Raw genomic sequence first — 16,228 nt, forward strand, 5'->3', positions numbered from 1 at the left:
GCGGGGCGGGGCCAAACCGGGGGCGTGGTTATTGTGCCCATATATGGAGATGGGCGTGTCCAGGAGCGGAGCCGTGCCCATGGGCGTGTGGATGGACAAATAACATCGGTGGGCGTGGTTAGAGGCGTGGCCACACGCCAGAAATGGTCGTGGGTGGAGCGATGGGCGTGGCCACGCCGCGGGGCGTGTCCGGGCGCGGGCGGGGCGGGGCCAGTGGCGGCGGCGATGGCGTCGCTGTTCGGCGGCGTGGAGGGGTGAGGGGTTGCGCCGCGGGCGGGGGGGGCTCGGCGGGGCTCCGGACCCCCCCGCACCCCCATCCCCCGGGGGGGGCTGCAGCAGGACCCCCAGTCCCGGATCGCCCCCGCTCGGTGCCCCCAGCCCGGGGGGCCGCGGGCAGGAGGGGCCGGGGGGGGAAGGAAGCGGTGCTGGGGGGCAGCCGGGGGTTCCATCAGAGTCCCCCCTTCACCCCCTCCTGCCCCCCGCGACCCCTCCTGCCCCGCCCGGGGTGTGAGCGCGGTCAGTGGGGCAGGGTGGGGGTCAGCGCCCCCGTTTCAGGGCCCCCCATCCTGGTCCTGCTCCCCCCCGAGTGACCCCGAGGGGACATGCAGAACCGGGGTGGGGGCGCTGAGCGGGGGTCTCCCCTCTCGGGGACATGGGGTGGTGCTGGCAGTGTCCCCACGCCTCTCTCCGCAGCGGGGGCACCCACTCCACGGTGGTGCTGGTGGCCGGAGATGGCCAAATCCTGGCCGAGACCGAGGGACCCAGCACCAACCACTGGGTGAGCTGGGGGACAGCCCTGTCCCCAGCCTGGGGCGGGTGGCACAGCGGGAGGAAGGGACGGGAAATTTGGAGAGGGATATGGGATATGGAGTGGGGTTAGAGACACGGAGCCGGGTGTGGGACACGGAGTGGGATTTGGGACACGGAGCGGGATTTGGGACACGGAGCGGGATTTGGGACACGGAGCGGGGTATGGGACACGGAGCGGGGTATGGGACACGGAGTGGACATGGAGTGGGGTACAGGACACAGCGGGGCCGCTTCTGGTTGTCCCCAAACTCCCGGACACTTGGGCGGGACGCAGCCACTGGAGGACGTGTCGCGGTGTCCCCCCGCCCCAAAAACTCCCCGTGAGACCCCCGGGAATGGGTCCCGGGGGGGCTTTAGGGTGTCCCCCCGGCCCTGTCGCAGCTCATCGGCTCCGAGAAGTGCTTGGAGAGGATCGAGGCCATGGTCAGCGAGGCCAAGAGCAAAGCGGGCGCCGACCCGCAGGTGCCCCTGCGCTCGCTGGTGAGCCCCCCGCCCTGTCCCCAGCCCCCCGGGACCCCCCAGGTCACCACCCGGGGGTGACAGGGACCCTCGGTGGGGCAGGGGCTGTCGCTGAGCGGCGGGGACCAGCAGGACGCCATCGGGAAGCTGACGGAGGAGCTGCACCGCCGCTTCCCCCACCTGAGCCAGAGCTACTTCATCACCACCGACGCCGTGGGCGCCATGGCCACGGCCACCGACCACGGTGGGGACACCCCCGGCGGCGGCGGGGACGGCGGGGAGGGCCACGCCAACCGCCGCCGGTGTCACCCCCCGCAGGTGGCATCGTGCTCATCTCGGGCACCGGGTCCAACTGCAAGCTCATCAACCCCGACGGCTCCGAGACGAGCTGCGGCGGCTGGGGACACATGATGGGCGACGAGGGCTCCGGTGAGGCCCGGGGGGTGCCGGGGGAGGGTCGGGGGGCTCCAGGGTGGGGGTGACCCCCCGGCTGGTCATCCCCCCAGCGTACTGGATCGCTCACCTGGCCGTGAAGATGGTGTTCAACTGCATGGACAACCTGGAGGTGCCGCCCCACGACGTCGGCTACGTGAGGCAGGCCATGTTCGACTACTTCCAGGTGCTGCTGGGGGTCCGGGGGGGGCTTTGGGGTGGGGATTGGGGTCCTGGAAGGGCTTTGGGTGGGTATTGGGGTCTTGAAAGGGGTTTGGGTGGGTATGGGGGTCCTGGAAGGGCTTTGGGGTGGGGATTGGGGTACGGGAGGGCTTTGAGATGGGTATTGGGGTCCTGGGGGCTCTGGCATGTGTGTCAAGGTTCTGGGAGGTTTTGGGATGGGTATCAGGGTCCTGAGGGGTTTTGGGATGGGTATCGGGGTCCTAGAAGGTTTTGGGATGTGTGTCACAGTCCTGGGAGGTTTTGGGATGTGTGTCAGGGTTCGGGAAAGGCTTTGGGATGGGTATCAGGGTTCTGGGAAGGTTTTGGGATGGATGTCAGGGTTCTGGAGGTCTCTGGGCAGTGTGTCAGGATGCAGGGATGCTCCCAGCTGCACACTGGGATGTTGGGGTCCCCAGGAGGGGTCCCGGGGTGTCCCCTGTGCGGTCACAACCCGTCAGCCTCCTCCGACCCCACAGGTCTCAGACAGGATGGGGCTCCTGACTCACCTCTACCGCACCTTCGAGAAGTCCAAATTTGCGGGGTTTTGCCAGAAGCTGGCGGAGGGTAGGGAAGGCCATTCCTTCCCGGTGGCATCCCCGTCCTTGACCTCACTTGTCCCCAGCCCTGCCCTGTCATCCCAGTTGTCCCTTCCGGTGCCACTCCCCGCTCTCTGCCCCCGCCACACCTTGGCGCTGAGAACCCCGTGTCCTCCTCGGGGTGAGGACACCCAGGTGCCACCCCCTCCCCGGTGTGTGGGACCCCCGGGGGGCACACGGGGGTGTCCCCATGTCCCTGTCCCACCCCCCCACGCTGTCCCCAGGCGCTCAGATCGGGGATCCCCTGTGCTGCCACATCTTCACCAAGGCGGGCGAGGTGCTGGCGCGCCACGTGGTGGCCGTGCTGCCCAAAATCGACCAGGTGAGCCCTCCCCCGGCCTGCAGGGGGGTGACACGGCTGTCCCCATGTCACTCCCCCGACCGTCCCCACCCCTCGCAGAGCCTGTTCCTGGGCGAGCTGGGGCTGCCCATCGTCTGCGTGGGCTCGGTGTGGAACAGCTGGGAGCAGATGCAGGCGGGTGAGCGCGGGGATTTGGGGTCCCGCAGGGGTTTTGGGGTCCCCTGTTAACCCCCCCGCCGCCGCAGGGTTCATCCAGGTGCTGACGCAGGCGCGGGACGAAGCTCCGGGCGGCGTTTTCTCGCGGTTCAGCCTGCTGAAGCTGAAGCGCTCGTCGGCGCTGGGGGGAGCCCGGCTGGGAGCGCGCAACGTGGGCATGGCGCTGCCGCTGGACCGCGCCGGCAACGTGGATGTGTTCTACACGCACGTCTTCTAACGGGAGCGTCCCCAAGAGCGCGGGGAGCGTCCCCAAAAGAGCGGGGAGCGTCCCCAAAAGCGCGGGGAGTGTCCCCAAAAGCGCGGGCAGCGCCGGCGGGCGGGGCCGGGCTGAGGGGTTTGCGGTTTGGCAATAAAACGGTTGCACTGCCCCGAGGGGAGTGGGATGGAGGTTGGGATGGGGATGGGGTGGGGTGGGGTGAGGTTAGGGATGTGGGGATGGGGTAGGATGGGGATGGGAGAGTGGGAATGGGATAGGATAGGGATGGGAGTTTGGGGATCGGATAGGATGGGGATGGGAGTATAGGGATGGGATGGGATAGGATGGGGATGGGAGAGAGGGAATGGGATAGGATGGGGATGGGAGTTTGGGGATGGGATAGGATGGGATCAGGCGTGTGGGGATGGGATAGGATGGGGATGGAAGTGTGGGGTTGGTACAGTATGGGACAGAATGGAAATGGAAGCATGGGAATGGGGCAGGATGGGACAGGATAGGGATGGGAGAGTGGGAATGGGGCAGGATGGGACCAGGAGCGTGGGGATGGAACAGGATGGGGGTGGAGCAGGATCGGGATGGCTTTGTGGGGATGAAGCAGAATGAGGATGGGAGAGGATGGGAGTAGGAGCATGGGAATGGGACAGGATAGGGATGGGGGTGTGGGGCTGGGAAAGCAGGAATGGGGCCATATGGGGCCGGGAATGTGGGGCCAGGAGCATGGGAATGGGACAGGATGGAGATGGGAATGTGGGGATGAAGCAGGACAGGGATGGGGCCATGTGGGGCCGGGAATGTGGGAATGGGGCAGGATGGGACCAGGAATGTGGGAATGGGGCAGGATGGGACCAGGAATGTGAGGATGGTCTGGGATGGGGCCGGAAGCAGGGCTGGGAGCCACAGGAACAGGAACTGGTGCAGCTCAGCCCCACGGGGAGGAGGAACATCCCGAGCCGGGGTGGGGCTGCTGGAAACGGAGAAAAAGGAACCTGGAAAGTTCCCGTTTCGGTTCCCATTTTGGTGCCTGAGGAGCCCAGGCTGCAGCGTGGGAATGGGGTGCTGAGCCTTCCAGCACCCCGCAGGGAGAGCTCTGGATCTGAGGAAGAGGAGGGAGGATGACACCTTTGGGAGGGGGGGGATCCCAAAAATGGGGATCAGGGATGTGATCCATGACCTGGGAATGGACACGGAGCTGCTGGAGCAGCTTTTGGGGCTGATTGTCCTTTAAAAGGGGGGGAAAAAACCCTTTTGGGTTATTTTTGCCTGGAATCAGCAGTGCCAAAACTGCCCAGAAAGGTGGCAGTGATGGAGGGAAATCCTCCAGGAGCTTCCAGGCGAGGAAATCAGGGATGCAGCTCCAAGCAGCGCCGGCAGAGCCACCTAACGCTCAAACTGGGAATGACTGGGATCACTGGGAGGGTCGGGGAGGATAAATCTTCTCATGGAGACCCCGCCCAGTTTTCCAAGGAAAACTCCAGGTCCCGCTCCCTTCCAAAAAAAGTTTATTTTTGATAACGCCTTGTTCGAAATTTACAGCACGTGGAGGAGGGGGGAAGGAGAGAAAATGAGGGAACTGGGGGAGAAATCCAAGGGGAAAGCAGGAAAAGGAAGAAGGGGGAAGTGTGGGATCACTGCAGGGGATTGATCCCACCCTGGGATGGGAATCATCCAGGGGAACGGGAGAAGCGCCCCGAATGGAGACATTTCGGGTGGGATTTCCGCTGCTTCCAGCGGGGTTTAGTGTTTGGGATTAAGAGGAGCGGGAAGCTCCGCTGGGAGCAGGGAATTCCATGAGCTCAGCCCTTCCCAGCCGTGTTCACGGTCCGGTGGAGCCATCGGGATCCCGATGATCCATTAACTGCTCCGTTCAGGGACCGGGAATGCTGCGGGAACGGCGCCCGGGAGGGGGAATTTTCACGGATGAGCAGCGGCTCATCCAGCGGGAATGCTGCTAATCACTCCTGCTTTCCCTGCATTCCTGACCCCAGCAGCTCCCTTTTTCCCTGGACAGGGATTTCTGAGGGTTTGTTGTCCCTGGAGAGGGAATTCGGACGCTGGAAAGTTCCTGGTTTCTCTGGTTTGGGATTTCTGACCCCGAGAAGGTCCCATTCTCCATGGACAGGGATTTGTGGCCCCAAGGAGCTCCTGCTTTCCCTGGATAGGGATTTCCAATCCCAAGAAGCTCCTGATTTCTCTGGATAGGAATTTCTGACCCTGGGAAGCTCCAGATTTCCTTGGATAGGGATTTCCAACCCCAAAACACTCCTGATTTCTCTGGATAAGGATTTCCAACCCTGGGAACCTCTTTTCTCATGGATTTCTGTCCTGGGAAGCTCCCGTTTTTCCTGGAGAGGGATTTCCTGTTCCAAGGAGCTCCTGCTTTCCCTGGATAGGGATTTCAGACCTGGAAAAGCTCCTGCTTTCCCTGGATAGGGATTTCAGACCTGGAAAAACTCCTGTTTTCCCTGGATTTCCGAGCCTTTCAGAACCTTGGAAGTGTCTGGGGTTTAGGGGTTTTGGGGAAGGAGATTCCCAGGATGGAATTCACCTGATGGACACATAGATCCTGCTCCAAGAGCCTCCCCAGGATCCTTGGAAATTCCCATCACATCCCAAAATATCCTCCAGGGAGGCTCATCCCTCTCCTATCCCAGGAAAAGCTGCTCCAAGCGCCTCCCTCCCTCTCCTCTCTGCCAAGAACGGGATCTGCTCCGTTTTCCTTGGATTTAGATCCGTGAGGAATTGGAGCTGTAGTGTTGAATGAGCTTTAGGGGGGAATTCCTTTAGGGAAAGAGGAATTTGGGAGGAGCAAATCTGGGCTTCCCTAAGAACCTCTGGAACAGCTGGAAGCAGCAGGACATCCCCTGCTTGGCTTCCATGCTGGGGGAATTTTGGGATCACAGCTTGGAACGCTTCACTTTCAGCGGGAGAAATCCCATTTCAGGGAAAGCCAACCCGGGATCCCCAAAAATCCTACCAAAGTGAGAAAACCTAATTTCCCCCACGATTTTCCTACTATTTTTTCCAAGATTTTCCCACTGGCAGGGTTGCCACGCATCCCGGGAAGGAAAAAACTGCCGGGAAAAGCAAGGAGGAGTCGATACAAAAACAAAAAAAAGAAAGAAAAAAAAAAAGAAAAAGAGGGAAAAATAGGAAAAATAAAGGTACTTGGAGCTTGATCAGATCCCAGTGCGTGGCAGCTGCTCCGGGCTGTCCCCCCTGTGTCCCAACTTTTCCCTGGAGCAGGGATACAGTCTCTGTCCAGGCCATTCCCGGGGGTCAGTACTTCACGCCGGGTACAAATTCCTTGGCATCTGGATTCAAGTTGCTTTTGCTCTGGAAGAGGAATGGGAATGGTGGGTTTTTTTTCCCTGGGGGATGAATCCCAGAAATCCTGGTATCCCGTGTGGTTCCAGCCCAGGTGTTCCCATGGGGATTCACAGTGCCTGGGATGAGCCAAGGGCTCCATTTCTGCTCCCTGGGTGGGTTTTGGGGAAAACAGGGAAAATTTATGGTGTCAGTGGAAAGGGCAGGTCTGGAGAGCAAATTCATGGAATTATGGAATGGTTTGGGAGGGAAAAGACCTCAAATCTCATCCAGTTCCACAAAGGGACAATTCCCACTATCCCAGGTGGATCCAGCCTGCCCTTGGACACTGCAGGGATCCAGGGGCACCACAGCTGCTCTGGCAATTCCAGCCCAGCCCCTCCCCACCCTCCCAGCCAGCAATCCCTCATTCCCAACATCCCAGCCCAAGCTCCCCTTTCCCACTGGGAAGCCATTCCCTGTCTCCTGTCCCTCCATGCCTTGTCCCCAGTCCCTCTGCAGCTCTCCTGGAGCCCCTTTAGGCCCTGCCAGGGGCTCTGAGCTCTCCCTGGCTCCTTCCCTTCTCCAGGGAACATTCCCAGCTCTCCCAGCCCAGAGACTCTCCACAATCCTGAAATGGTTTGGGTTGGAAGGGACCTTAAATCCCATCCCATCCATTCCCACCAGGGACACCTCCCACTATCCCAGGCTGCTCCAAGCCCTGATATCCAACCCAGCCTTCGACATTCCCAAGGATCCAGGTGACATTCCTGGGAATTCTCACCAGAATGTCCTCGGAGCTGTGGTTATCCCCCACGGAGAGGCCGTTGAGCTGCTGCTGCAGCTGCCCCATTCCCTGGGGCAGATCCCGCGACGGAATGAACCAGTCCTGGTCCTCCTCCTCCAGCATCTCCTGGAAGCAGCGGTCGAGGAATTCCTGCTCCTGCAGCTCCTCCTCCACCTGCCCGGAGAGATTCCAAGGTCACTGGTGGGAAAGTGGGTTTGCCATGGGCTGTGGGGAAAGTCTGAAGTGTGGCTGTTGTGGAAGCTTATGGGATTATGGAATTACTGAGGTCGGAAAAGCCCTTGGAGATCCCTCAGCGCTGCCGAGGCCACCGCTGATCCGTGTCCCTGAGTGCCACATCCACAGGGATTTCAGTCCCTCCAGGAATGAGGAATTTCCCCTATATTTCAATCCCTCCAGAATGAGGAATTTCCCCAATAATTTCCAATATTTTAATTCCTCCAGGAATGAGGAATTTCCCCAATAATTTCCAATATTTCAATTCCTCCAGGAATGAGGAATTTCCCCAATATTATCCAATATTTCAATTCCTCCAGGAATGAGGAATTTCCCCAATATTATCCAATATTTCAGTTCCTCCTAGAATGAGGAATTTCCCTAATATTTTCCAATATTTCAATCCCTCCAGGAATGAGAAATTTTCCAACCTGGCACAACTCCAGGCCATTCCCTCTCACCCTGTCCCTGTACCCTGATCCCAATTCCCACTCCTGTCAGGGAGTTGTGCAGAGCCAGAAGGTCTCCCCTGAGCCTCCTTTTCTCCAGGATTTCCTTGCTCCAGATGGAATGGGATTGGTGATGTGATCCCAGAGCTTTCCCAGCCCCAGGACCCAGCTGGAATTCCTGGAGCAGGGATGTGGAAGCAGAGGAAAGCAGGATGGAGCTGGGAATTGCCCTGAGCAGCTGCTCCCATCTTCCTGGTTTTCTCAGGATTCAAGAGAGTCCAAGAGGGCTGAGTGAATCCATGATCCACAAAATGCTCTGGAAAGCCTGAACCTTTCCTTGTTACAGAGAAAAGTGGGAATTCTGCCCCCCTGAGGCGAGACCCCACCTGAGGAGCTGCCCCAGATCCCAAATCCCAACATCAGGAGGGCCTGGAGCTGCTGGAGAAAATCCAAAGGAAGCCATGGAGCTGCTCTGGAGCCAGGCTGGGAGAGCTGGGAATGTTCCCTGGAGAAGGGAAGGAGCCAGGGAGAGCTCAGAGCCCCTGGCAGGGCCTAAAGGGGCTCCAGGAGAGCTGCAGAGGGACTGGGGACAAGGCATGGAGGGACAGGAGACAGGGACTGGCTTCCCACTGGGAAACTGAAATTTAGATTAAATTTTGGGAAGGAATTCCTGGTGGCACGAGCACAGAAATCAGGATATAAAAACCAAACAGCCCAGGAATGTTGGCTCATCCCAGCAGGTGGCGAGGAGGACGATTATCCCAAGATTCCACACTTCCAGAGGGTGCCTCTCCCAGCACATCCAGGTGAACATTCCCTCTCTTCCAGCCTCTCCTGCCCTGGGATGTTTCCCTCAGCTCCATCCCTTCTCGCTGCCACCACTCCCTGTTTGCCCTGCAGGATTTGCTGGCTCCATGGGAAAGGAATGTCCGTGGGATAAGGGAGGCAGAAAAGCACCTGGAGCTGCTCCATTCCCACTGCTGGATGGTGAAAATCCCAGCTGGAAAAGGCAGGGAAGCTCAGGGAGAAGAGGGGAAAAAATCCGGAGAAAAATCCAGCCCCAAATCCCACAGCAGCCCAATGGAATGGGAATGTGGCAGGGAGAGTTTCTGCTGAGGACAAACCGGGAATGCTGCTGGAATTTTCCTGTGGAGAGCAGGGAGAGGGGAAATTCCCAGTCTGTTCCAGAGGGTCATTCCTGGACACCCTGGGAATGTTTCAGGGAGAAGCATCCAGGGAACTTCAGCTGGATGGGAAAGCTCCTTCCTCTCCCAGCTCCAAGGTGTCCAAATCCTCTGCAGCTCCTGGGATCACATCAGGATCTGGGAATGGGGGCAGGAATGACCTGGGAGCCTCCAGAGAGCCTTTCCCACCGCCCTGGGAATGGGATGAGGATCCAAAGCATTGGGAGTACACTTCTGTGTCGTCATTCCCAAATTCCAGAGGTGTTGAAGTGCCACCAGGGTATTCCAGGAGTTTCTTTGTCCGTTATGGACAACTCTGCTGGAAGTTCAGGGATTTCTCCCCAAACTGGGATAACCCAAATTCGCAGGGGATGATTGGGATGCTGAGCATGAGGAAAGGGAAGGCAGGTCCCAAAAACCTCAGTGATGTCTCCACCCCTCCGGAAGGATCAAAGGCATCCTGAGGGATTTTCTCCAGCTTTTTTCCGGCTTCGTCCAGGCAGATCCAACAGAGGGGATGACTCTGCCCTGAGCCATCCTCTCCCATCAAAGGACACCATTCCCTCACCCATTTTCCTTATGGATACACATGGAGCTGGGAAAGCCCCCAGGATGGAATCCACCCCATTCCCAATCCCAAGGATCCTGGGATGAGGGAACCTCACCTGCCTGTTGAAGTCCTCCTCGTTCTCCATCCACATGTACTCGGCAAAGGGGTTGTTCTCCTTCTCGTCGTGCCCATTCCCCACCGGATCCTCCTTGGATTTGGGATTGGACGCCGTCGTGCTGGCGAGCTCGGAGCCATTCATCCTTAGGGACTCTGGGAAGAGGGAAATGTGGGAATGAGGGAGGGGATGGAGATCCCAAATCCACAGATCCCACAGGGATATGCTGAGGGTTCCGGCATGGGAAGGGTTGGGTTTGATCCTGGAGGGTTTTTCTGGTCTTAATGATCCTAAAATTCATCCCAGTTAGTTGGAATCCACCATGAGCCACCCCATCCACCCATCCATCCATCCATCCATCCCCCCATCCTAAAATTCATCCTAAAATTCATCCTAAAATCCACCCTAAAATCCATCCTAGAATTCATCCTAAAATCCATCTATCCATCCTAAAATCCATCCTAAAATCCATCCTAAAATCCATCCCAGTGATTTTTAAATCCAGCCCAAAATGCACCTGGGATGGGATGGATCAATGGGATTTGCCAATAGCTATCCAAACACGGAATAAAATCCCACAGAATCGTGGCTTTTTCTCCTATTTTTCCCAGCTGAGTCTCAAGGGCTCAAGATCCTGGATTTTCCCTCTCAGCCCCAGCTGTGCAGAGCCATTCCTGCCTGGGAAAGCGTCCAAGGAAGTGTTTTCCAGGCTCAATGTATGTTTTAGGATGAGTGTTCCTGTTGGACCTATGGATGCTCCAAGGACACCTGGAGCCACAGGAATTTGGATATTTGACTCTTCCATGGAAAATCAAGGAAATTCAAATATTGGCTCTTTTTTTTTTTTTTTTTTAATAACACAGCCTTCTTGGATTTGTTTCTTTTTTCCTATGGAAAAGTAAATAGATTCAAAAAAGCAGGAATGTTGGAGCTGAGAGCTCAGGAAGCACATCCAGAGCACACAAACCACCTCATCCTGATCCAGAGGATGGAAAATCCCAAGGATCCACACCCTTTCTGAAGGCACCACACTCATCCTGGGCTGGAAGAGCTTTGGAAAAGGGATTGGACACCAGGAGCTGGGAAAATGGGATTTGGGGCAGGTTGGGGTGATTTCATGGGATCTGATCCCATGGAACAGGGACTGAAGGAAAGCAGCACAAGTGATCCAGAGATCCACAGGGAAATTGATCCCATGGGAAGATCCCAAATGGATTTCAGCAATCCAGAGCCCCAGCACGGACACTGGATGGGAGAAGTGCAGGAATTTGGTGATCCCACCGTGGGAAGCGTGGAAGGATTTGTGGAATGCTGGAATGGTTTGGGTCGGAAAAGACATTAAATCCCAACAATTCCATGGGCAGGGACAACTCCCACTATCCCAGATGGATTAAAGTCCATCCAGCCTGCCCTTGGACACTCCAGGGATCCAGGGGCACCACAGCTGCTCTGGCAATTCCAGCCCAGCCCCTCCCCACCCTCCCAGCCAGCAATCCCTCATTCCCAACATCCCAGCCCAAGCTCCCCTTTCCCACTGGGAAGCCATTCCCTGTCTCCTGTCCCTCCATGCCTTGTCCCCAGTCCCTCTGCAGCTCTCCTGGAGCCCCTTTAGGCCCTGCCAGGGGCTCTGAGTTCTCCCTGGCTCCTTCTCTTCTCCAGAGAAACATTCCCAGCTCTCCCAGCCTGGCTCCAGAGCAGAATTCCCTCCTTTCCTGCTGCCCAGACTGTGGGATCAGCTGCAGAGGCAGCTCAGGGAACACAGGAGGAGGGAATAAGGCAAGGAGATGGGAATCTGGGAGATGGGAATGCAGGGAAGGAGCACAGCTGGGGCCTGGCTCAGGGCAGGCACAGATGGCTCTGCTCTCCCTGCCAGAGCCCAGCCTGGGCCGGGGCAGCATTCCCGGGATCCGTTCCCGGAGCGGCCGGTGTTCCCAGGGCTATAAATAGTTCTGGGAATCATCTCCTGGAGCAGACCTGCTGGTGGGGCAGCGGGAAAACCCACTGAGGCTCTGGAAAAAACACCACCCCGAGCCCTTCTCCGAGAGTTTTCCTAAATCCAGGGGCTCTGGAGCGCTGTGGGAAGGGAGGGAAGGGCAGCTCCACGTCCGAGCTGCTGCACTTCGGGGTGGAAAATCCCCCAATTCCAACTTGTGGAGCACCATCCCACCTTTTCTGCCCACTGTTTGGATTATTGAGAAGGAATTCCTGGCTGGGCTGGAATTCCCAGAGAAGCTGTGGCTGCCCCTGGATCCCTGAAAGTGTCCAAGGCCAGGCTGGACAGGGCTTGGATCCACCTGGGATAGTGGACGGTGTTGGGGTTGGAATGGGATGGGATTTAAGGTCCCTTCCCACCCAAATCCTAGGATTCCATGGAGGCCAGGAGAGGCCTGGACACTTTTCAGGCTCCCTCTCAGCTCCTCCAGAGCAGGAATTCATGAACATCACCTGGCCAGGCTCATTTCCCAAGGGCTGGATCAGTTCCCAAGGGCAGGATCATTTCCCAAGCGATGGATTCTCCCATTCCCAGCTCCACAGGTCCAGCTGGTCCAGCCGCCTTCCCAACGCCCTGGCTGCTCCCAGGAGCTCCCTGTACCTCCCATTCCAGGAAATCCCGATTACCTGGGCCCTAATCTCCCTTCCCTGATAAATTCCCTGCACTCCAGAGTGCCAAATCTCATTCCTTATCACCTTTTATCTCTCCAGGCCCGTGTGGATATTTCCAAAGGCTGTGAGCTCCTGGCAACATTCCCTGCTCCCAGCCTGGCCAGGGCAGGCTTTTCCACCCACGCTCCACCACCACTGCGACTTTTCCAAGGTTTTTTCCCCCTCCAGGCTTCTCCTTCCCATTTTACCGGTGCTTCAGGTTTTCCCCCTGAGGTTTTTATTCCCTGCTGCTGCGAAGCCGAGCTGGGAGTCATTCCAACTCCAGCCTTTAACCAAGGGAATGAAATCTCCCAGGAGAAATCTCCCGGGACACTCTGGATGTCCCTGGTGTTCCCTCCCGGAGCATTCCTGGCTCCCAGAGGGGGGTGACAATCCCTGCTTGCAGATGTGGAGTTTCCATTCCCAGCTCTCCCCCAGTTGCCGAGGAACGGCGGCCTAGTTCCGTGTCGGATTCGGGGATAATCTCATCCCGCACTGTTTTAATCCCACAGCAATCCCAGACGGATCCTCCCAGAAAAACGTCCGAGCTGAATCCAAGGAATGCTCAGGAACCTCGTTCCAAACCTTAAATCCCATCCTGGAGCTGCTTCCAGGCTCTGATGCGACACGTCCTGCTCCTCCCCACCCTCCCAGCCAGCAATCCCTCATTCCCAACATCCCAGCCCAAGCTCCCCTTTCCCACTGGGAAGCCATTCCCTGTCTCCTGTCCCTCCATGCCTTGTCCCCAGTCCCTCTGCAGCTCTCCTGGAGCCCCTTTAGGCCCTGCCAGGGGCTCTGAGCTCTCCCTGGCTCCTTCCCTTCTCCAGGGAACATTCCCAGCTCTCCCAGAGCAGAGCAGAGGGGCTCCAGCTCTTGGAGCAGCTCCATAGCCCAAGAAAGGTTAACCAGCAGAATTCCTTCCCAAAATCCCACCTATCTCTGCCCTCTGGCAGTGGGAAGCCATTCCCTGTGTCCTGTCACTCCAAGACCTTGGAAAAGCCCCTGTGCACCTCCTTCCCTGTCCACCTCCTTCCCTAAAGGAGTGGAGCCAGGAGCAGCTCTTCCCATGGACATCCAGGGAGCAGGGAGAGCATTCCCTGCCCGGGCATGGAAAGCAGAAACAGCCAGCGGTTCAATTCCAGGGCAGCAGCCTGGAATTCCACACGGATCCCTGTGCCAGGGCTCCGAGCTGATCTCTGCTTGTGCCAGAGCTGGACCCACATTCCCTCTGCTAACCACGGCAAGGGAACGACAGGTTGGATTTGAGCACCTTGGAGGCCTTTTCCCACCTGAACCATTCCAAAATTCCAGGATTTGTTTTCCCTGGGAAACCATGGATCCCTCCCGCTGCTCCCTTAGCAGGGCGGTGACATCACCGGGGGTGTCCCCAGTCCCAAATCCCACCGGAACAGGCTCTGTCACCACGGGAAGGGACCGGGACAGGGAGCACAGCCGGCAGCCGCCTGCCAGCTCCCGGGATTGCTGCGCTGACAGCCCCAGCCTGGCTGGAATTAGCAGGGGAAGCGCGGGCGGAGCGAGCGATGACAGCTCGGGGATGGTCCGGCGGGAATGGGTGACCCAGGATGAGCCCCAAGGGCCTCGTTCACCATCCCATGGGAAAACGAACTTCCCGGGAAGGGACGATCCTGTTTCCCTCCCCAGAGGGTCCTTTCCTGACTATGAGGGCCTGGAGTGACAGCATTGGGCTGGAGCTCTGGATTGGGTTGGATATTGGGGAGAAATTCCCAAATGGTTAAACCTTCCTGCCCTGTGGAGATGCTGGAGTGAATCCAGAGGGAGCCAAGAGGGTCAGGAGAGCTGGAGCCAGGCTGGGAGAGCTGGGAATGTCTCCCTGGAGAAGGGAAGGAGCCAGGGAGAGCTCAGAGCCCCTGGCAGGGCCTAAAGGGGCTCCAGGAGAGCTGCAGAGGGACTGGGGACAAGGCATGGAGGGACAGGAGACAGGGAATGGCTTCCCAGTGGGAAAGGGGAGCTTGGGCTGGGATGTTGGGAATGAGGGATTGCTGGCTGGGAGGGTGGGGAGGGGCTGGGCTGGAATTGCCAGAGCAGCTGTGGTGCCCCTGGATCCCTGCAGTGTCCAAGGGAATGTTGGACACTGGGGCTTGGAACATCTTGGGATAGTGGAAAATGTCCCTAGATGGGATTTAAGGTCCCTTCGCACCTAAACCATTCCATGATTCCATTAAACAGCTGGAAGTTTGCAGGATCTGCTCCCAGAGCCCTGGACATCATTCCCCTGCACAGGGATGGGATTCTTCCCTGGCTCAATCCTGCAGGGACTCACACACATTCCTGGTTCTCCCTTTCCCAGCCTGGAAAAGTCCCATCCCCTCCACTTGTCACCCGGCAGGAATCCAGAAGGAAAAAACCACCGAATTCTCCACACAGAAGCAAAACTTGGATGTTTCCAGGATAATGTTCCAAATCCACGTTTTGACCTGGAGCTGCTCAGCCCCAAACACACCACAGAGGCTCCGCTCGGGATCCCAAAGGAACGCGGATCCCGAGCAGCTGAAGTCACAGCCAGGTGTCCCCACCTGTCCCTGCACGCCGGGCTGGCACCTGGGGAGCCAGTCTGGAAAATATCCCATGGGAACGCGCCAGGCTGTGCCGATCCAAATCCCAGCCCCCAGATCCCGCCTGGAGAGGGCATTTGAGGGTAGCGACCTCCTGCTGCCCCAAACCCACCGTGGGGTTTGGATCCCTGGCGGGGATCCACAGGGGAATTGAGGGAATTGGGCGTGGAGCACTGCCTGTCCCACATGGATCGGGAATGCTGCTGCCGTGGGAGTGGGAATGGGACGGAGAAGCTGCTGTCCCCCTGTCCCGTGTCCCCTCTCCCGGCAGCACGGAGGGGACTTTGGGGACTGCTTTGGGGCGCGCTCCGGGATTCCGTTCGGGGGTACCGGGGCCAGGCCGGCCGAGGGGCAGGGTGGGCACGGAGCCCAGGCGGAGCCTGGCAGAGCCCCAGCGCCCGGCCGGGAGGGAGGGAGGGCTCCGTGCGGCCGCTCCGGGGGACACGCGGCTCAGCCAGCGCCGCGTCCCGGGAATCCCGGGAATCCCCCGCACCCTCCCGGGATCCAGCAACAACCGGGCCGGGCCTGCGCCTCCCGCAGCCCCGCAGCCTTCCCCGGGAGCCCGCGGGACAACGGGGCCTGCTCGGGGCTGCGGGGCGCGCTGGTCCCGGAGGGTCCCGTGTCCCCGCCGGTACCTCGGCCGGTGCTCCCCGTGTCCCCCCGTGCACCCCGCCGGCCGGTGCCCGCCGTGTCCCCCCGGTAGGTCGGGCCGGTATGCGCTGTGTTCCCCCCGTTCCCGCCCCGATGGCTCGGGCGGTGTCCCCAGTGTCGCCCCCGTGGCCCCCGCGGCCCCCCCGGTACCTCGGGCCGGGCCGGTGCCGCTCCGCGCCCTCCGCCACCGCCGCCGCCGCCGAGCCCCGCCCCTCCCGCCGTGGCCACGCCCACCGCTGCTATTGGCCAGACCCGCCGTCGGGCCCCGCCCATTCGCTCTCTGGTTGGGCGGCAGGGAGACAAAGCGCATTGCTATTGCACCGCTAAGATGTCAATCATGAGATTAATTCCACCCACAGATCAGCGCTCCGGATTGGCTGACCCCGACGGTTATGATTGGCTGAGCGCACGCGTCCCCCACGTGGGGCAGACAGGCAGCGCGCGGGGGCGGAGCCGCGGCGGGGT

At 59.1% G+C, this 16,228-nt stretch overlaps 2 protein-coding genes across 4 annotated transcripts; one reads left to right on the top strand and one right to left on the bottom strand.

Annotated features, from left to right (window-relative positions):
- The first annotated feature begins 188 nt into the window (after window positions 1-188).
- Window positions 189-3,404, top strand: NAGK (N-acetylglucosamine kinase). 2 transcript variants are annotated; one of them, XM_085059378.1, is made up of 10 exons: window positions 189-254; window positions 694-778; window positions 1,192-1,290; window positions 1,372-1,513; window positions 1,588-1,698; window positions 1,776-1,888; window positions 2,400-2,487; window positions 2,744-2,841; window positions 2,920-2,998; window positions 3,066-3,404. In XM_085059378.1, exons 1-10 carry the CDS (start codon window positions 226-228, stop codon window positions 3,251-3,253), a joined length of 1,032 nt encoding a protein of 343 aa, XP_084915504.1. In that variant the 5' UTR covers window positions 189-225; the 3' UTR covers window positions 3,254-3,404. The 2 variants fall into 2 exon arrangements, with proteins under 2 accessions (XP_084915504.1, XP_084915503.1); XM_085059377.1 differs by lacking the exon at window positions 189-254 and having other exon boundaries at window positions 533-778.
- Window positions 3,405-4,735: 1,331 nt separating this feature from the next.
- PAIP2B (poly(A) binding protein interacting protein 2B) lies at window positions 4,736-16,003 on the bottom strand. 2 transcript variants are annotated; one of them, XR_014851850.1, is made up of 5 exons: window positions 15,914-16,003; window positions 9,876-10,030; window positions 7,341-7,517; window positions 5,695-6,586; window positions 4,736-5,654 (listed from the first exon to the last, which is right to left on the bottom strand). XR_014851850.1 is itself a non-coding variant. In XM_085059379.1 (4 exons), exons 2-4 carry the CDS (start codon window positions 10,017-10,019, stop codon window positions 6,530-6,532), a joined length of 378 nt encoding a protein of 125 aa, XP_084915505.1. In that variant the 5' UTR covers window positions 10,020-10,030; window positions 15,914-16,003; the 3' UTR covers window positions 4,736-6,529. The 2 variants fall into 2 exon arrangements, 1 of the variants encoding a protein (XP_084915505.1); XM_085059379.1 differs by having other exon boundaries at window positions 4,736-6,586.
- Between the last annotated feature and the right edge of the window lie 225 nt (window positions 16,004-16,228).

This window comes from Lichenostomus cassidix, chromosome 4 (genome assembly GCF_008360975.1).
Source record: "Lichenostomus cassidix isolate B80296 chromosome 4, HeHo_3.0, whole genome shotgun sequence".
Lineage (NCBI taxonomy): Eukaryota > Metazoa > Chordata > Aves > Passeriformes > Meliphagidae > Lichenostomus > Lichenostomus cassidix.

What these genes read in the sequence shown, in the direction of transcription:
- NAGK (XM_085059377.1), top strand. Translation starts at nt 653, where the DNA reads ATGGGGTGGTGCTGGCAGTGTCCCCACGCCTCTCTCCGCAGCGGGGGC. An exon ending in TTGCCAGAAGCTGGCGGAGG is followed by an intron (nt 2,488 to 2,743) that starts GTAGGGAAGGCC and finishes CGCTGTCCCCAG; the next exon opens with GCGCTCAGATCGGGGATCCC. An exon ending in CTGGGAGCAGATGCAGGCGG is followed by an intron (nt 2,999 to 3,065) that starts GTGAGCGCGGGG and finishes CCGCCGCCGCAG; the next exon opens with GGTTCATCCAGGTGCTGACG.
- PAIP2B (XM_085059379.1), bottom strand. Translation starts at nt 10,019, where the DNA reads ATGAATGGCTCCGAGCTCGCCAGCACGACGGCGTCCAATCCCAAATCC. An exon ending in AGGAGGACTTCAACAGGCAG is followed by an intron (nt 7,518 to 9,875) that starts GTGAGGTTCCCT and finishes CTCTCCGGGCAG; the next exon opens with GTGGAGGAGGAGCTGCAGGA. An exon ending in ACAGCTCCGAGGACATTCTG is followed by an intron (nt 6,587 to 7,340) that starts GTGAGAATTCCC and finishes TTCCTCTTCCAG; the next exon opens with AGCAAAAGCAACTTGAATCC.